Source organism: Anas acuta, chromosome 27, assembly GCF_963932015.1.
Source record: "Anas acuta chromosome 27, bAnaAcu1.1, whole genome shotgun sequence".
Classification (NCBI taxonomy): Eukaryota; Metazoa; Chordata; class Aves; order Anseriformes; family Anatidae; genus Anas; species Anas acuta.
Window position 1 is genome coordinate 2246298 of NC_089005.1, and position 20363 is coordinate 2266660.

Here is a 20363-nt window from a genome sequence, read left to right on the forward strand (position 1 = left end):
TTTTATTTTATTTTATTTTATTTCATTTTATTTTATTTTATTTTAATTTTATTTTTGGTAACAGAAGGTATTTATTCAGATTGAGGAGCAAGCACTTGGCTACCGGGCCAAAAAGCAACTTCAAATATCTGAGCTCAACAAGCTCCCAAAGTAAGAGGCTTTGATTCATTTTCTCTTTGATGTCACCCATGGATGCTGCGTGCCGAAATGCTCAGCTTGGTGATCTTGAAGTCGACCGCCGCCTCGAATAATTCACAGGGCAGGGGGAAATGCATCACGCATTATCAGCTATTACATGTCATAGATTTCCTATTTGTCAGCCTTACCCACCCTTAAAACACATAAAACTGGCCGTGAGCAACTTCCTGAGGCGCAGCTGCAGGAGATGCTGGGAATGGGGTGAAACCCGTGCTAAGGCACCCGGAGGTCACCCCGAGCAGCCCGTGCGGTGGCATCATCTTTGGAATTCATTTTTTAATTTTTTTTTGGATTATAATGAATGACACAACCATCGGCTCCAAGGGGGAGCCGTGTAATTTTCCACTCTCAGACAAAAAAGCTGCCAAAAAGCAGCAGGTTGATGCCCTCGGTGCTTGCACCCCTCCAGCTCCGTTCCCGCAAGCCCCAGAGGTCTGCTCCCTCTGCTGCACCATTTCTGGACGTTCCAGCCCCAAAAAACCCTTTGGTGGTATGTGGCCACTCTGGCTTTATCCAGAGGCAGGATTTCAGTGGTGCCCACTCCCCTTTGGTCCCACCAGCCCCACGCAGCCTGCTCTGTGCTCCAGCATTTGATTTTCACAGCAGAGCTGAGGTTTCCCTCTCCTATTCAGATGAGGTTACAGAGCAGGGGACTGGGGATGCTGAGGAGCCAGGAGGATCCTACAGAGTGTGGCTTCCTACAGCTCTGAAAATCCACATTTATTCTTACTTTCCCCATTTTTCTGGGCAGGGGAAGGTGGTGGGACTGGACCATGGGATGGCTCCTGCAATGCCCCACGGCTTTCCCAGGGCTCCCACCGCCGTGTGCCGCCTTCCATCAGCAAATAACCCACCCGGCCCTCGTCTGAGGGGCAGCTCGGCTCACTTAAAAGGCTTTTAAAAATATGACCAAGTTTCTTTACATTATTTAAAAGCCTCTTTAAAGAGCAGCTGCCTCCTATTAATACCGCTCAGGCCGATAATCTCTGCTCGGATCTATCTTTAGAGCGCTGCCAGCATAAATGGGGGCTGGAGGTGCAGAGCGAGGCAGCTGAAAACACAGCGGAGCCTCCTGGGAAGGAAAAGCAAAGAATACTCTGGCTTTTGGGGGTGGATTTCGAGAAATCAACCCTTTGGTTGCCCGTTTCATCCTTGGAAATGCCCCTTTCCCTCTTGGAAATGCCCATTTCGCCTTTGGAAATGGCCATTTTTTTTTTCTTGTGAGCCCGGAAAAGGGGCTTTTTTAAAGAAACCGGGCGTGAGTTTGCAGAGATGAGGCTTTTCCCAAAATCAGCCTCCGCTTCTGGGCTGGAATCAAGGCTGCTCCTCACGTCCAGGTGCCGGCCTTTGACGCAAGCGTGGCTTCAAAGGGGACCCTGCATGATCCTGCCCGCCGGTGTCAGCGCCGGGGGGGAAGGGGGCGAGCGGGATCAAAACTCTTGGACTTGCTTTTATTTCCTCTGCTTGCTTAATCGCTTCCTGACAGCCCCGGAGCTGCAGGGGAAACCCTTGGGAGCGATGCTGTGCAAGGGCTGACGCAGCTTTCTCCCCTTTCCCAGGAAGGGCTTTCGGCAGGGATTAGCGCTGAGCTGTGGCTTTGCTCTTTGCTGTGATGCTCAGATCCCAGACTTTTTGAGATTTTTATCAATAAGCGTCTTAAAATCAAATTCCAGTGAAGCTGGAAACCCAAAATGCTTCCCCAGAGGAGAGCAGAGGGTGAAGCAGCCCACCACCGAGCCTCTCCTCGGTTTGGCTGGGGCAGCTTTATCCCGAATTGGAGCGAATTGGGAGATTTGGGCATTTGGGGAGCTCGAACACAGCCAAGATTTGCGATGTGGAAGGTGGCAGCGAGCTGGTCCGTAACTCCCAGCTCTCCAGCTTCATCAAGAAGCTCACGCTGCTTTTACACCACCGACAGGCACATCCGGGGCTGCTCATTCACTCCGCGTGCGAGGAGCTCATTACGGCATTAAAACAACATTTACAGCCCTGGTACGGGAGATGCCGCCTGCGTGACAAGCAGCCAGAGCACATCTCTGAGTACACATGTAATTTAGAAAACCACGGCATTATTCATCCCTTCGTATCGTGCCCATCAGCTGAACATGCGGGGATGCTGGAAAAGCTCAGGCACGTCGTGCCAGAGCCTGGCCACAAGTGGGTTGTGCCTCCCAGACGGTGCCTGCTGGAAATTCAAGCTATAGGGAAGGTTTTTTTGCTCTCTCCATGGCAAACAATGAAATTTGATATCGGTTTGAATACAGAAAGGGGTATTTGCGATTCTGATGTCAGAAAATGTGCAGGATTGGGTAGATGACCACGAAGCTGAGCCAGGTACCAACACGCGCAGGATTTTTATGGCGTGAATGTGCCTTTTTAGCTGTGTTTGGCAGGGAGATTTGGGGGATGCTCGTGGCTCCTGGTGGCACCACTGCAAGCAAATGGGACTGGGGTTGTGGCTCTGGTCCTCTGTAATGGAGTGGGGTTGGAGTTTAGGGCTGGGAAGGTCTCAGGTGGTGTTGACCTGCTCTTTCAGGCTCGCTGGATACCTGCGAGCTGAAAATCTGGGCTTTTTCTAAGCATCCAGAGCAGCCCCAAAGGGAAAAACCTGGGGCATTTGTGGAAAATTCCTCTGGACGCCGATCTTCCCCAAAGCACCGAGGGGCCTCAAGCAAAAAAAGGTTTCTCCTCCTTGACTGTGGTGAGTGAGTAATGATGGGGTGAGTGGCAGCTCCGTGAACTCCAAACCCACCCCGAGGCAGAATCCGGCCGCACAATGCTGGGAGCAGAGCAGCACGCCTTTACACACCAGAGGAAAAACCAATATTGTCCTTCTGGTAATCTCATTTTTTCGGCCAGAACCTACCACTCCCCATCCTTAAGGGAAGTTTGCTCCCTGACCTGGGAATCCAGCTCCGGGGCTGGTGCATCTCCCCTGGGTGGATCTGCCCGGAGCCCTTTCCTCTGATGCAGCGATAAAACCCTCTGTAACTCCATCAATCAAACCCGTAACGGAGCCGGGGCCAGGGGCTCGCCGAGGGTCCCGTCCCCATGTAAATGACGAGAAGGAAGGCGTTTGTGCGTCGTTGGGACGCTCTTGACTCACCGAGGGCAGCTCCACCTAGACCGTCACCGGCTTTTCCGCGAGCGAGTCGCTGGCTGCCGGCGGGGAATCTCTGCCCGTCTTCCCCTCTTCCTGAGGACAGTGCCTTTGCCCAGAGGAAGGAAAGATTTACCTCGGGCAGGAAAGATCCGTGGCTGCATGGCAGGAGCGTGTCCTTCCCGGCCAGGACGCAGCAAGAGGGGAAGGAAGGGGTTTTCTGTGCGAAAGTAGAGCAAAAAGGAGAAAGAGCCATGTTTGGGGTGAATTCATGGCTTTTTGGTCCATGGTAGGAGGCGGTGGGCAGGGGATCAGCCTCACCTGGGAGCCCTGAGCAGCATCAGAGTGCTAACCCCCATAGAACACCCTCATTCCTCCTTCTTCATTCAGATTAATTAATTTTCTTTTAAAAATTGAATTTTTGGGGTCTCTTTTAGTCCCCACCCCATGGGGCCGTGCTCTTCCCCGTGGCCGTAGGGATAAAAACACATTTCAGAGAAGACCCAGGGGACCCCTTTTAGCCAATTAGCCCCGAACACGTGCTCGAAGCCTGCAGACGGCCACCTCATCCCTATGAAAATCATAGCCAGGGAATAAAAGCGAGTCGAAGAAACACATGTGAAACCGTTAAGCAAACATCACCTCAGAAAATAGATTTTTTTAAATACGCCTGAAAAAAAAAAACTAAAAAAAAAAAAAATCCTACCAGGCTGAATTATCGGCACAGTAATAAAAATAAATAGCTGGGCTCTTTCTGCTTGTTCAGACTGCCTAAATTCCCCAGCTGAGAGCAAAAATCGTGCTAGGACGACTGGCTGGGGATGGCTGATGATTTTATTGAGCCCGGCTGATTACTCGGAGCCAAGCAGCGCGCTGAGTGAGGAGCAGTGATTGGGTTTTGCAGCAAAAGAAATAAATAAATGCTCCGAGCCTGGAGGAGAAACAAAACCCCGAAGGAAAGTCGGAGGAACCAAACGGAATTTTCTCCAGGCTTGAGAATACGGAGAGCGTGGCTTCCATAAAATGACTTTTTGCCTTTAAATAACTCCTAGGAGCTGCAGCATCCGTCCCAGCTGGGGTGAAAAAGGAACATGCACGACCCAGGGACCGTCCCGTGGCCTGCCCTCCAACCTGAGCTAGCCTGGCATACTCCTCTGCCAAAAAACGAGAGGCAAAGAAGAGCGAAATTAAAAAAAATAATCCCATCCATGTGAAAATAATTCCCCCCCATGAGCTCCTGCAGGTTTTACAAGTTTTTCCAGCTGTTGGCTGGAATAAAACGCCTGTGCCTATCTCAGGTATTTTCTGCCTAAGGTTGTCCAGCTCCTCTCAGTCGTAGAGATGAGTGGGTTTTGCAGTAAAAGTTCCTTCTAATGCCAAGCTCGGCTTTTCAAGGAGGGACCCAGCCTTTTAATCACGTTTGTGCCCTGTGAGCAGTGAGGATGAGATGTCCTCTTGGAAAATGTATTGAACAAAAGTGATTTTTGTGGCCTGTTTATTCTCTTAAAGATTATTTTCCGTAATCTTTAGGCGCTGTGAATCCCTCCCTCCAACCAGCCCATGGAGAGCATGGGATATCAAGGGCTTTGATCCAAAAAAAAAAATCCATCACCAAAATTTTTGGCCATATTCTTTGCAAAAAAATACATAAAAATATTGATTGGCTTTGTGTAGCCCGACTGTGTGTTCCCCTCTTTATAACCCCATAAAGCCTGCATCCATTTGCCTTCCTCTGGCTTTTTCCTTCTGCATCTCGCTCGTCTAACCTTGCACGATGGGAACGACCAGCACAGATTCAATTTGTTTGAACTTTGATTATATTTTTAGCATCCTACTTCACTTATTTTTTTTTTTTTTAAACTTCTTTCATATTCCCGGTTACACTGGCTGAATCACGATGGCAAAGACAATGCCCTTTATTATATTGTGGAAGGGTTTTTTTTTTTTTTTTTTTTTTTTCTGCTTCTTTATTTTTCTAAGTTCACAGGAGGCAGGAAGTGAAGTCTGTTCCCAAATTTCGCTCCCAGCCGTTTTGTACGGTGTCATTTGAAGTGCCAAAGATCACACTCGTTCCCTCTTGCTCTTGGTCTTTCTCTCTCTCCCCTTTCTTAGAACAGCAAAGCAAGCAGGAAGGGTGAGGGCCAGGAAAATTTGAAGTGATTTTCCCCTTGTTTTGTAATGAAACTTAAAAAAAAAAAAAAAAAGAAAAGGACAAGACAAGAACATCAGTCAATCATGTACTTTGGTCCTCGGCCAAATCAAATTAACTCCTGGGCTGTTTGTTCCATTTGAAGACGATAACCAGGACTTTAATGCACTCCGTTCTCCATCACCGAGCTGAGATTTCCTTTCCTAGGATCTGTTTTCTGCACAGACTTTCCACCACGGTGGCTGCTTTGATTAGACCCCTGCTGCTGGCAGGTTTTAAAATCAAAGCACTTGTTACTAGCACTGGTCTAAACAAATCCCTTTTTATTTTTTTTTTGTTGGTAACTCATGAGAAATAGTTGCATTTCCAAAATGGTGCTGCAGTTGGGGATGGCAAGGTAAAAATGTCCCATGAAATGAATTTTCCAACAATAATGATAATAATAAACTTCAACCAGTTTGATTATTCTTTAAAAATACATCACTTGATTCATGCTACCTGCTTTATACACTGTATAAATGAATTATCACAGAATCACAGAATCACAGAACTGTAGGGGTTGGAAGGGACCTCAAAAGATCATTATGGTCATTTTTAAGCTATAGGATTCATAAACCCTCCAAGAAGTCCTGAATTTGGGAGGAGAAAGGAGAATTTGTATTCTAATGCTGCGGTTTCTTGTGGACCACAGGTGATCTTGCTTTGAACCATGGTAGAGAGCTCATGTGTAATTCATGCCTCTCATTTTGGGCTTAAGTTTTAGCACTGACGACTGTGTGCACGAATTTTTACTGATTTCTTTTAGCCCAGCCTGCCCTCACTTTCCAGCTAGGAAATGCTGCCGGTGCCCATTTTGTCCATCAGGATTTGCTGTTTTGGGGGGTAAGAAGAATTTGAAAAAAAAAAAACTATTTTGCATGCCTGAATCACAGCCAAGCATCAGCAGGTGTGAGCCCCCCAGACTCTGCATGCTGCTGCTGTCCTTGTCTTTTTTTTAATTTCATTTTATTTTGGGAGCTGACCCCGGATTCAGGCTTGGTTCTGCCCCTTGCCTGGTGGCCCTGGTTTACCCAGCAAGTCTGCCAGCCTCGTAGGAAACGTTGAAAGAGCAGGAGGCTCTCGGACAGAATTTCTTGTATAGTTTTCACAGAAAAGTCCAGATTTCGAAGGGAAAATTCCAGATTTCCAAGGGAAAATTCCAGATTTCCATACATTGGGGTGAAGCGCTCTGTGCCTGCAAATTCCTCAAATTCTCCAAGAACAATTTCATTTTACAGATGTGGTTTGCAAACGAGGCAGCCATACGGACCGAACTTTATGAACACTTCATGGGAATAATGCACTGTATTGACAGTAATTATTTATAGTGGTTATTAATGACAAAATAGCTGCGAACCTCAGCTCTTAAAAGTGTGGCATCTGTACTGCTTCCAAGGCTCTCTTTTTGCAAGAGCAGAAATGTCAACTGGCTTTGTTTCTAGCAATGTATAATTCACTGTTTATCCCTAATTTTTGGGGCAGTTTCTTTGGGTTCTTTGCAGTTTTGACTCTAGAAAACGGGGTGGGTGGGTTTGTTACTTAGCAGCTGGTGATTTACGGCTAGGTGGATAGATGGATGTGACCAGAAAACAATTTGGGGATTTTTACTAATGGCAAACAAGTGGAAAATACAGATGGTGTCACCCATTTCGAAGCCCCCTGGAAATTTTCAGGACCAAATGGTGCTTGTATATGGACTGGAACCCTATTTGTGTGCCTTTGGTAAGCCCAGCCGATGTGACGCTCCGTTATGGATGTGATGCTGACATTTCTTAGCAATCCTTTTTTTTTGCTTTTGACATTTTCAGTTGGGGAAAGGAGTTTATGAGAAACCCAGCTGAAGCGGCAGCACAGCCAAGTGCTTCAGAGGATGGAGTAATTGTTCTTTCCACCTTTTCCTGAGCAATTAACTCCTGCTGGACTAATGAAGCTCACCTGGAGTCAGAAACAGGGGCACTTTCCAGACCTGTACCAACGAAGCAGATATGGGGTGGTTTGTCCCCACCTGCAATTAACAGCAGTGAAGAGGAGCTTGAGGAAGCTCCAGCCCCCCAGCATCTCATTAAGTGGTGTGTTGGCTCATCACGCTAAATTTTGAGCCTCAAGAGCTGGTTGTACCCAGCCTTTCTTTGCAGAGAAGCAGTTCCAGTTTTTGTAGGTTGCTGTGACTTATTATAAGCTCAGCTTTTGACTGGAAAGAGGTTTCAAGAAAAACAAAATTGAAAGTAATTTGTAAGTTGCTGGACAAAACAAGGAAGAAGAACAGATTGAATTATTTATTTTTAAATCCAGCTGTATTGCTAATACTTAGTCCTTGGTTCTCTTGAACAAGTCTGACTCTATGATGGGGAAAATGGTTTTCTTTCTTTCCTGAGGTGCTCAGGCTACAATGCTCAGTTGAAGGTGGGTGCAAGGACGTGCTTGTTGGGTAGTACCAGGATCAGCGGTCCCAGTAAGGCTCAAAGAAAGAGTCGGACACTGAAAACCCTTAAATTTGACATTTTATTTCATTGCAGAAGAAAATCCAACATAGGCCTCATTATGTTATGCATCTTTAATTATAAAAATAAGCAAAGAAAATAACTTGCATCTTTCTCATTACTATGATATGTTTCAAATAACCTTTATATGAACACACTGAGCTTTAAAAATGTAATTTAAACAATAAATAATGACATATACCAGATATGCTCACCGTTTATTCCAGTACTCAGCAAAAAACAAAACAAAACAAAACAAAACAAACAACTCTCTCCCCCTTCTAAGTATCTTTAAATTATAAATACATAATGCAAATTTATAATGGCACAAAACATCTAAAGTGCAAACAAATCACAATGAGAATCATGCAAACATTTCTAGAGAAGCCCCTCCCCGCCCCCGAGAGAAATCATTTCTGCAGTGAACGCAAGATTAAAAAAATAAAGCATTAGAGATTAAATAAAGTGTGAAATAGCTGGACTTAATATTGAGAATGATTCCCCATCTCCAGGGGGATCTCTCCCCTAATTCGAGGCGTCCTTCCCAGGTGATGGGAAGCGCCTCCCCCACCTCCACGTCCCCCTTCCACTGCTAAGGGAGAGCTTTAAATGACCAGCTTAGGCTAGAAGGCAAAAGTTCAGCAAGGTGAACCCCAGACCCTTTGATTTTATGGCTCTGTGCTTGCAGCTCCCTTCCTAATTTAGCCTAGGGACCAAAGGGATGCCTTAAGCAGCTCAAAAATCTCATGGGCTCTCCAACACCGGGCATCTGGGGAGTCCCCAGGAGCTGCACCAGTGCAGGGAGGCAATAATTTGGTTTGCACAGAGGACTTTTACCTGTGCTAGCAGAGCAAATTGAACCAGGGGAGTCATTTTCTGTCATCTTCCTACCCATGCTAAGGGGAAAACAAGCTTAAATTCCGACAGAAAAAATAAAATAAAATATGAGAACTCAAAAAGTCAGGGCCTAGCTTTTCTCCCCAGCCTCAACTCAACTTTGTAAAGCTTCTGTGGGTTTTCACAGCAGTGATGCCCAGAGCAATGGGGAAGCCACGTGCTAATAGGAGCACCTCTGTGGGAAGTCGGGGCTCCTACAAGTCCTCGGTGCGCCCTGCTGGTGCGAGCCCATGGGGACGTGTGGCACCCAAAATTGGAGCTGCTTTGCACAGCCCAGAGCCATCCAGGTGGCTGCTTGGGTGCTCAAGCCACGTAAAGACCTTTTGGTAACCGTTTTCCCAAATAGCCAAATGCACGTGATGCACAACACCCAGCAGATTGCCAAAATTTGTAACCCCCTCTCCCACGGGCGCCGCGCAAGGCGCGATGCTGCAGGGCGCAGAGCAGCACGTGCACGGCTCCGGGATCGGTTCCCAAGCAAAAATCCAACCTTCAGGGTCAGGATATTCAAGGGGCCTTGGGTTTTCACCTTGCAAAACTTTACCGCATTGGATTCTACATACCTGACTGTGATTTAAGAGCGAGCAATATTGCATCTTGTTTGCCCTGGACTGCACGATTCAGAGTATTCAAAAACGAAACAAAACAAAAAAAAAAAACCCAACCCTCTACCGTCAGCAACATTTTTTGCTGCTTACAATTTTCTGACAGCACTTTTGGGCTACATTTAATGAAGACAGCAATATCAGAAATGCTGCCACTGCATCTGGTTTCAATATATTAGCAGCAAGTTATTGTTTAAAGGCTTTGTGGTTTAAAAAAAAAAAGAAAAAAGAAGTTATATTGCTTTAGATTTTGAAAAGAAAAATAGATACCTCCTTTATTAGCTCTCTAACTAGTTGAGCAAGAGTCATCCACTCCGCAGACGGACTCTAGCGGGATAGATTTGGAGCGTGGAACTGGCCTTGTTGATCTCGTGCCACAATGTGGCTTTTTTTTGGCTCGCCGAAGCCCGGCCAGGCTACTGTGCAGAGAGCGGCGTTTGGGGGAGGCCCCCAGCTACTGCTGTGGGACCGGCGGTCCTGTTCGCAGAGGCTGCAGAAGAGATGGATGGGAGGAAAGGCAGAGCCGAGAGCCTTAATGCGTGTGTCCTCTTAAAGGCAGGCACATTGTTTAATGCTGAAGCTTAAGGGAATTTAAGGATTTTTTTTTTCCCCTGCCTTTCCCCACAAGTCCCCTTCCTAAGGGATGTTTTCCCCCGTGGCAGCTCTGAGATCCCAAAGCAGCATCATCAGCCACCTGCTTCCCCAAGCAGCTCTCCGGCAGCGCTCATGCCCTGGGTACAGCTACGGTCTCACAGCAGGACTGGCCAGTCTGAACTCATTTATTTTATTTCCATTTTGCTTTTTTTTTTTTTTTTCATTTCACCTAAGAAGAGAGGTTTGTTCCTGGCCATGTCTTAATTGTTCCTGTTCTAATCTTTGTCTCTCTTCCGTTATAAAAAGGCCACAGAGTAGAAAGTGAACTCTTGAATATGACAGAGATACTGTTTCCAGGAAAGAAAAATAGCTAACTTACAAAACTAAGTTTATGCAATAAAGTTATTATATTCTGCTCCTTTAAAGCAGACTCTCATGGAATTTATGTACAGTACATGACAGATTTTAAAACTATTTATACCACAGTTAGAGCAAGACCTTTAATACTCTTGTCTTAAGACAGGGTTTGTTTTTGTTAGATTTCTTTTAAAGCTTTAGATAGTTAAATACAGTACATAGATGTTAGCTTTTAAATACAATGCAAGATTATGTAACCTTCTGACTAGCTTTAACCATAGACTGGCACCACTTTTAATCATTTCCGTAGTACAAAATGTTCCTTTCCTGATTTGCTGTGTGTCGGGGGGGGGGGGCGTTTTAGCTCATTTTGCACTGAGGTGCCAGGTCCTGGTAACGAGGATCACCCACAGCTAGCGAGTTTGGTTAATCAACAGGTTAACAGAGCTGGATTGGAAGGATTAGGACTGCATGACACTAAGAGACCAGGAATATGACATTCATATTCGTCCATGGCCAGCACAGATTCATAACACGAATTCCACTGACATCTTTAGGATGTGCAAGAGTTGTTAGTGCATCTATTGTCGCCTACCAGCTTCCTACAAGCGAGGATCAGCTATTCTCCTTGGTGCCAAAGCTTCAGACTTCAACGGTGTTAGCGCTACAGTACATTTAGAGATCGGCGTCTGAAGGCCTGACTACTCTATGGTGCTATTTAAGACTAAGATCATTTGGGATATCTTTTTTTTTTTTTTTTTTTGTGGGGGAAAGAAAAGAGATGGAGACGTTTTGACGGCGGGAAAGCTGAGACACTGAACACAGACCCATGCAAAAGTTTGTTCGAGAGGAATAGAAAATATCCATGACTAAATCTAAAACCAGTTCCTAGTTGTTATTAAAACTAGCTACAGTACACTTGGTTTTGGGGTGCATTAACTCCTCTAGAAGAGAGACTTCAGCTTTGGTAGTGCTTAGCATCCCTTACACACCCGCGCGCGCTCCCCGCGGCGTTACGCGCTTTCGGCGGAGCTGCGCTTCGCGTGGGCCGGGCTGGACCCCTCACCTCGGAGGTTCCTGAAGTAGAGTTTTAGCTTCTGCGGCTCGCTGATGCGTCTCCGGGCGAAGTCCGTGCGCGGGTGGCCCTGGGCGCAGTGGTCCGTCTGCAGCAGGTGGAAGAGGCTGGCCATGTTGGGCCCGATCTTCTCCATCAAGCTGTCCTTGATGGTGCTGACCGTCTCCTCGTCGCACTCCAGCAAGCTCCTCACCAGCTTGTTGTAATACCTGCGGGAGAGTTGGGGTCTGTTACCCAAAGGCAGCTCCCAGCATGACCAAAGAAATAAGGTAAGAGCTGATCCGAAGCCAGGCGACCAGCCCGAGCAATAAAACTACGAGATCCAAATTTAAAAATAATTTTAAATCCTACAGCCATAGGATTTCAAGTTCAAATTTAAAGTCCTAGAATCATAAAATCATCTAGGTTAGTGTGATCTTGGAGGTCTTTTCCAACCCTAATGATTCTATCACCTTAATTTCAGCCATCAACCTGACCTATTGAATCCCATCCCTAAAGCATGTCCCTTAGTGCCACAAAACCTTTTTTAACATCAATTTGTCAGTGTTCAACCTCTGTATCCTCACTGCATCTAACAAATGCCCTGCTCCAGAGATGTGTCCATGAGGTATGGAAGGAATACCACTGGCCACACTTCTAGCACAGGGATCCTAAATGAGAGCTGCTCCAGCTCTGCAAGCTAAGGCTGCAATGCCAAGCTGTGTTGGTGTAACACCAGTGGATTGGGAAATAGAAGAGAGAGAGGAGCTAAATCGATGTAACTGGCTTATGTGTGCGTTTTACTCTGCTAACACCCCTGTTTCTAGAGCTTTAGGAAGAAAAATAACCACATCTTTCCAACAGACAGTGCCCATCATCAGCCAGGGTGATGAACTAAGCAAAGCACTGGTTGGGGCCAGGAGGACCCTTGCCATAAACGAATCCCTCCCTGTGCTTCCCAGGACCCCTGAGGAGCTCTGGCTCCATCCCCTGCCCTTCCTCTCCCTTCCCCTCCTGTAGCAAAGGGCTGGAGGAGGGAAAAGCAGGCTCAGACAGATGTGTGTGCTCCCTGGGGACAAATCATTAGGACAACTGTCCCTTCCATGCCCAAAACCACCAGCAAGCACGTTATGCTCTCCCCTATTCCCTGCCTGTTGCTGTAGTTTTGCCTTCCAGCAGCCTCAAGCGCAGGCTCTTTGCTCCAGAAAGGAGCCAGGAAATCGTGCTGATCTTTTTCCTCAGCCCTGCTTGAGCCTCCACAGGGCCAAGGCAGGACCTGCCCTGCCCCACGTGCACGGAGCTCACCGCACAAGCGACCATCTCCCTAAGGAGAGAAAGTTGGGAAAAGAGGGGGGGCCGTCCCATATTTGCCAGGCTACTTCTGCCTGACAGGACAACAGGGAGCTTATTTTAAGCCTTTAAGGTCACCCTGACATTTTTCCACGGGAGCAGAGAAGAGAATAACCTGCAGGAGGAGGAGGGGAAGGAAGAGGGAAATGAGACTTCGCATTCAAACTCCTTTCCTACCTCGCAGCTCCGGCCTTTGGAGCAGGCAGGGGAGGTCAGGTGAGGTTAAAAGTTTCTGCTGCACTCGAAGTACAAAAGGACCAGGCTTTGGCACACGGGAGCACGGCAGCGTTAAGGTCAGAGGCACGCACAGATGGTGAATACATCTGTGCAAACCGCGCTCCCAGTTTAAACCAGTCCCGGGCTGGTAGGACACAAGGAAAAGATCCCATCCACCGTCCTCTGTGCACCTCCTTTGTAAAACAGAGCCCGGTGCCTTTCATAGCTTCAACCTCACGGCTCGATAACGCCTTGCAGTAGCCAGACTGAGAGCAAAGGCAGCAAGGCTTTCCTCTGCTCCTGCCATGAGATTAAATCACAGGAAGATGCTATGACCTTTAACTACTTCCCCTCGGTGTCCCAGGCCAAGTGGCACATTCTTATTCTGTGGCTATGTTGGGACAGGGGCTGGGAAAGCAGGATGCTTTAGGAGCCCTTAATGTAAACTATTAGCTGGGAAATCCTGCTGCTTTTGTTACTCAACATGTCATAATATCCTTTGGCTTCAAGGCGGGTTGGCGGCTGTGGGGGAGGAGTTCCCTGTGCCTCGGGAGAGAGCGGCTCTGGCTCGGGCTCGATCCTCCGGAGAGGAACGTCCCGAACACGTGCGACATCGCCGCAGCTCCCGCTGCGCCCTCCTGGCTCTGCTGTCCAAACACGTTCGCCCCAACGCCCCTGCAGCCCTGCCAAGGGCTGGTTCATCCCATGCCGTGAACCCCAGCTGCTCTTTCAGCCTGGAAACACCCAGCAATCCTCTCCCAGCATCGCTCGGGGGCAGAAGGGAAAGACAGAGGGAGAAGTAACCACATTTGACCTCCTGACTCGATGGAGAGTTCAGTTCCATACTAATTCCCTCCTCGTCTACAGGATTTGCCTTCCTCCAAGTATAATTTTCTGGATGTAATAGTCTACAAGAGAGGTTTTGTAATGAAATTATGCTGGTCGGAGGTGCAGCATCTCTATAGCACTGGCCTACCTGGGGTAGGATAGGTCTGTAGGATTAAGATGCTTTCCATTAGGTCCAACAGCCACCCCAGAGGAGCTCCAGCCTTCAGCGCAGCCAGCCAACATGTTAAATTGCAGCTCGGTCTGTTTGCACTCAGATTCTAGAGCGTATTTACTCAAAGTGTTCAAAAAGATCCCTTTTATCCCAATCACAAGACTCAGCACTGATTGTTCCAGGATTTAGAAGAAGAAATCCCTGTCCTTGCAGCGTGACTGCGCAGACTGCAGCAGCTCCCTGAAGCCTCTCTCTGTCCCTTGTCCTTGGAGGATGGGGACAGGGCAGTTCTGTGCTCAGATAAAACACCAGGGAGCAGCGTGACGTGCCCATTTCTGCAGGCAGCCTTTGCTATCAAGAAGGAACAGGGGTGAAAACAACCCTGAAAGAGGCCATGAAGAACACTGAACTATCCCTATAAATATGATCGACTGGATCATGGCAGAATAAGGTTATAGAGGAGCCCATCCACTGGTTCCTTTTCAGCCTTTTAATTCTTTGTTTTACCTCAATAATTCTGAGGGCAAGAGCTCACTCATTTGCCATAAACCCCAAGAAGATGGCCCCAATCTGAAGACGAGAACGAAGCTGCAGTAGGTTGAGAAGCTCCTAAGTGGTCAATATGGCAATATAATCAAACTGGCTTGGTATTTAAAAGCTCTGTTTACCATTACGCTGCCTTCAAACTCCAAGAACTAACATTTCAACCATCTCCAGGCTTTGAAGTGATGTATGTCCAGTTGATTTTACGATTCTCCCCTGGAGATGTTTATAAGTGTATTTACCAAAAAGAGAATCAGAAGAATGCTGGTAAAACTTAACAAGGATTTGAAAAGGCAGAAAGGATTACTTAGGCTAAGCTGTATGAGGACCTGTAAGAAGTTAGTCAACTCGGTTCCTCTCGTTTCCTTCCCTATGCTTCACATTTGTGCATTTGATGCGTTTCAGCTGAGGAAAGCTCCACGTACCGGTTTGAGAACTGATTTGGAAGCTGGACGACCTCCGTGATTGCTTCAGGATTTCGTTTTGCGATGCCGCACATGTCCAGTTTGCTGTAGCACTCCTCTTGCACTTCGGAGATCATTCTTTGGAACGTGGAGCACCTCCGGATGGCGAGGAACACCTTGGACGTGACCCCATTTGCGATGCATTTCAAGCTTTCTTTCACAAAAGCTTTTCCCTGGAAACAGGAGAGAAACCTTAAACTGCAACAAATTTCATAGAAAGGGATGTAATAACAGATAACTCCACCGTGGCTGGCTGCTATTAATTACCCTTGCTGCAATTACAGACCTCCTGGAGGTCCCTTATGGAGCACGGCGGGGAATTGGACCCTAAATACAGCAGCTTCAGTTGGGATGCATGAGGTTCATTGAGAACAGCCAGCTCTTGTTCCCAAAAGATTTAAGCACAGGAAGCCTTCGTGTGAGCAGCCCTAGGAGGGCCAGCACCAGAGATGGGCCAATCCTGCCCTCTGCGAGGCGGCTGGACCGCTCGCTGCATACCAGGGGTTTAACACATCTGGCTCGCCAGAGCTTAAGATGCTCTAAGAGCTTTAAAGTTTGTCTTTGGGATCAAGCATGCAGGGAATAAGGTGTCTGCACATTTGGGGAAGAAAGTACGAAGGAAAAGGGCCTTTGGCAGAGCCGCAGTCCGCTGATATTATCCTATTTACCCTGCTGTGAGTGCCTGCAGCTCCAGAGAGGCTGATCTGGCCGCACATTCCCAGGCCCAAAGACTTCCAATTCAAATCCCAGCCCTGTGCCAGGTCACACAGTCAGAAGACTTACTTTGTTAGAAGAACGTTTATATTTCCTCCTGAAGAGGAAACTTAGCTCTCCGCCCCACAGAACGCTCCCTGCCAAGTCCTCACACATAGCATCCAGTATGTGGAAAATGTAGTGCAGAAAATAGCCCTGAAGGATGCGTTTGTGGCCAAAACCCAAAATCGTGGCTCAGAGGAGTGGCCAGGCAGCAGGAAGGGCTGTAAGAAAGGAAGGGTTAAGCCTGCACTGAGCCCAGCTCTGTGAGGACAGAGAAATTAAGGCGTCCATTCAGCAAAGCCTTTACGCACGTGCTTTGGTGCCGCAGGACTTGTAAAAGCACTTTGCTGAACCAGGGCACGGCAAGGGAGCTCTAACGATTATTCCCGTTCCCCTTATACTCGCGCCCGTACCTGAGTGTCAAATTTAGCAGCACTGTACAGGAAGGACTTGCAGATGTCGTACATGCCATCCGTGTCGCACGTGGAGTTCTCCAGGCAGGCGAAGGCGCCGCAGCCCACCTGGAGGGCACTGTTCAGGCAGCGAACCACCTCGGCTGCAGAGAGAGGCACAGGCACAAGGTTACGCATGCATCGCTCCCCGACGCCTGGCTGATGAAGCCTTTCTCCATCAGAAAGCCAAGTCACGCTTAGCAGCAGCCCTACTGCTCCTCGGGGCTGGAGGGAGAGGGATCGAAGAGCAAAAGGCATGGCCAAGGTGAGCTAGGAACCTAAATCATGCACCAGCACATCAGTGGGAAATCGAGGAATGGAAAATGCAGCTACCAACACCTCCCATCAGCTACGGAGACTAAAAGAAATGTGATGCCTGATAGTCTTTGGCTAGATGGAGACCCAGAGGTCCATCCCAACCTAATCCCGACCGTGTGCATCTACAGCTCCTCTAGAGAAGGCAGAAGCAGTGAGGATGGACCCATGAGGAATAACGAGCAGCGAGGTTGTCCCTGAGGTCTCAGAAGGGAGGTGAGGGTAGCTCGGCAGCATCTGGCTCGTAAAACACATTTGGAAATGAAACTGAAGTGATGGTGGTTACCAGCAAGCTGGCATGACATTGGGTCTTGCAGCATGGAAGCGCTGCTTTTGCTGTCATTGGAAATATTTGCGGTGTTCCAAAAAGCGTAAAGTGTCTAGGAATAAGATCTTAGTTTGCGTGTTAATTGTCAGTACTGCAAAGGACCTGAACGAGGAATTTGGTGCTAAATACCAGCGTGGTACCCAGCAATTTGCAAGCATAGCCAAGAAAGGTCAAAAAATTCCCAAAGAGAAGGGACATTTGGGCAGAGAAAGTTAAGGTAATGGAGATGACCATGCATAATTAACACCTTTGAGGCAGTCGTTGGTCTGAACAGGAGGGTATCCATGTCATCCCATCTCTTTTCGTGCAGATAGTGTGCATTTTAACAATGAATCAGCAGTATTGCCACACGGTTGCCCTGAAGTTAGTGGGGATTAACCTTTTTTGGTAAGCCGAACATCTGTCCCCTTATGTGTCTGTGCAAGGCATATTCATTACTTTTGCAGCTCATGTTACCAGACATTCTTTAGGAAGAAATGCTAACCTGGTGTCTCCCATCAAGATCCTAGGTGTAGGAAAAGTGAGGATTTGCATTCAGTGCAAGAGAGCACACCTTATTAAGAACTAAGTTGTAGCCTAAAGACGGATCTCATAACTAGGATCTTTCCGGAGAAGAAAATTAAAAAAAAATCACCCAATTAACCCCTCCTTGTGCTCCGCTCTTCCTTACATGCCTAAAGGGAGAAATATTTGGTAAGATCATCCTCTCCCCAGTTCACAACCTCACCGTCACACAAGTCATTCCCATAATTATGTTTCCACAGGTTCAAATTATAACTTTGCTTTCAGCAGACTTAGTATGCATTAAGCTTTTATTGTTTTAGGCACAGTGCAATAGTGAGACCCTATGTTTCTATAGCAACCAAATACAAAAGGAAATTGAGCAAACACCCTAGTATAATGCTGCAGAGCCTTGCAGATCTAAAATAAGACATCTGTTAATGAGCTCCAAATTAGAGACCTAATATCTTTTCAGTATACTAGAAGACAGATTTTTAATTCCCATTGTTCAAGACAATGTGTGCAACTTATCTGAGCATCTATAGTGCACAAAGTAGAGACATCCAGTGCTGACTTGCCAGCAATTTTTTTATCTATTGTAAAAGCAAGTTTGCTAAATGTCACAAACGCATTTTTATGGTACCATCTAACTGATAGCAATCAGTTTTTGAAAATAAATGCTAGCAGTGGACAGTTTCTAGGTTACTGCATTCTTCAAAGTCGCGTATCTCTCTCCCCTTCTTTGAATAGGCAGATGTTTGGCAGAACAATGGTTCAGTCAAATTTCCACGGATTTTATCAACTTCCTAAAAAGCAAGGAATTTAACACCAAAGTATAATTGCCATGGGAGAAGAGAGAGATACATGCAAGCAGGAGGGGGGAAAAGTACATGGAACTCATTTAGGAGATGGGGGAGGAGGAGGGAGAATGGATTACATCCTGCAAGCAGATCACACACCGGTTCCTTGACCCAGCTGCTGAAAGAAGAAGCTTTCTTCTCTGGCTATGCACCAATATCCTCCTGAACCAGTCCCTGAAATTAATACTTGCTCCTACCAGGCATTAAGTTTATAAGAGAAAAAAAAGGAAGAAAAAAAAAAAAAAGGAAGAAAAAAAAAAAAGGGAAGAAAAAAAAAAAAAAAAGGAGGAGGGAGGGGGGAGGAAAAAGGAAAAATGAGCAGCAGAGATATCTGAGACAGTTGCACACATCGGGGCTGAGGCTCAGAGCCCTCTTTGCCGGCTGTTACCTGAGTTCTGGGCTGCAACCCTGGGTTTCCTGGGGCTCACAGAGTCATTCTGCTCAGCTTCGTAGGATGCGGACGCACTGATCACCAGCAGCAGCAGCAAGCCAGACTTTAGGAGCATTCTCTGACAAGTTTCCGCTAAGTGTGGTTTTTTGGCTTTTTTTTTTTTTGGTCTATGTGTGTGTGTGTGTGTGTGCGTGCGTGCGCGTCTCCTCTTCCACTTCGGCTTGAGCAAAGACGTGGAGCTGGATATGCTGCCAAGGAGAGCGAGAGGAGTACGCCCGCTTGGGGACCACCGCCCGCTCTGCTTGGCCCCTCTGGCTCCTGCTCGCTGGGGACCAGGAGCAGCGCCGAGGGCTTTTATAGCTTTTATAGCCGCCCTTATCGGTCCCCCGCGGGCTGCCGAGCCAATCGCGAGGCGTTGGGCAGAGCCAATGGCAGACTGGACTCATTCAAGCCCCAGAAAACTGCAACTTCACAGGAAGAATATTTTCCAGCCAATTAAAAGTACCTGCCAAACAACAATCGCCCAAAAGTTAATCGTCGGCGAGGCGGTGGGAAAGGGAAAGAGGAGGAGGAGGAGGGGGGGGGGGGAACTTCCTACGGTTAATTGAGCTCAAGGAAATGACAGGGCAGTCCTAAATCTTTCCCCCCTCCCAAAATGATAATAATAATAATAATAATAAAAAAATAAAATCACCTGCCCTTTTAAGAAAGGCTATTTTCCCATCTGGTTAGCGGTGATCCCGGGGTTACGGCTGCTTGGCAGGGGTTTTTCCAGGCGGTGCATCCCATGGGGGCTCGCTGCAGCCTCGCTGCCCCGCACCTGAGCGCAGCCCCCAAAGGACATCCCCGCCTGCGTGCCGGCAGCAGGCATCACCCAGCGCCTGCCAGAGCGTGTGCTCGGCCCCAAACCCGCACACATACACACTGCTCCTCACGTAGGCACATGCAAATACCCCAAACCCTTCTTCCTCGCGCGCAGCATTCCTCGCCTTCCCCTCTCTTGCACAATTATGGTAATAAAATCACGCGTTCGTACCTCCGACCTCAGCACAGGCTTGCTCTTACTGCTCCGGAGTGAAGCTCGAGGAAGAATTTTTAGGTGTTTGGTGGTTTTCCTCTCCCCCCCTCCAGCTCAATTCTGTTTTTTTTTTTTTAGATTTCATAACGGGAGGAGGCACCCTAATGCCTGATTTAGTCCTCATTTTAATAGGCACATAATGAGGATTAACACACTACAGAACTGATTATCCTGTATAGCAGAGACAATTTAAGGCTCTGAGTATTTAAGGGATGAAAGTATAAGCGGTGGTATTAAGGCTTAGGGCTGAAATGAAATTGGGAAGGTGCACGGAGGAAGAAGATTTACAGACAAAAAAAAAGTTACAAATTCCTGCAGCTTAGGATAAGTCAAGGGATTTAGGTATCAAATATTACTGATCGGGGATGAGATGGCTTCTTCTGCATCTTGAGTGTGCTTGGTTCTCACTCAGCCATCCCCACGATCTTTTCTGTTGGAGAAAAAAAAGATTCTCATCTCTGTGGTGCCAGGCAAGGAAACGCAGCCCGAGCAGATTCATAAATACATCCGTGGACACAAGTTGTGTTCGGCTCGGATGAGCCGATTCTACAAATCTGCATTAAGTGGAAGCGCAAAAAAAACCCTCATCTCGTGGGCATTCATTCAGCTTTATGGGTGGCTAATTTTAAAAGTCAA

At 47.3% G+C, this 20363-nt stretch overlaps 1 protein-coding gene across 2 annotated transcripts; it reads right to left on the reverse strand.

The window, feature by feature from the left end:
- Positions 1-7974: 7974 nt before the first annotated feature.
- Positions 7975-19043, reverse strand: STC1 (stanniocalcin 1). 2 transcript variants are annotated; one of them, XM_068662304.1, is made up of 5 exons: positions 18647-19043; positions 16216-16358; positions 15008-15219; positions 11486-11703; positions 7975-9958 (listed from the first exon to the last, which is right to left on the reverse strand). In XM_068662304.1, exons 1-5 carry the CDS (start codon positions 18762-18764, stop codon positions 9885-9887), a joined length of 765 nt encoding a protein of 254 aa, XP_068518405.1. In that variant the 5' UTR covers positions 18765-19043; the 3' UTR covers positions 7975-9884. The 2 variants fall into 2 exon arrangements, with proteins under 2 accessions (XP_068518405.1, XP_068518406.1); XM_068662305.1 differs by having other exon boundaries at positions 7975-11703; positions 18647-19039.
- Between the last annotated feature and the right edge of the window lie 1320 nt (positions 19044-20363).

Excerpts from the sequence above, each read along its gene's own strand:
- STC1 (XM_068662304.1), bottom strand. The coding sequence starts at position 18,764 with ATGCTCCTAAAGTCTGGCTTGCTGCTGCTGCTGGTGATCAGTGCGTCC. Across the intron at positions 16,359-18,646 it reads GGTTGCAGCCCAGAACTCAG|CCGAGGTGGTTCGCTGCCTG; the intron begins GTAACAGCCGGC and ends CTCTCTCTGCAG. Across the intron at positions 15,220-16,215 it reads CTGCTAAATTTGACACTCAG|GGAAAAGCTTTTGTGAAAGA; the intron begins GTACGGGCGCGA and ends TCCTGTTTCCAG.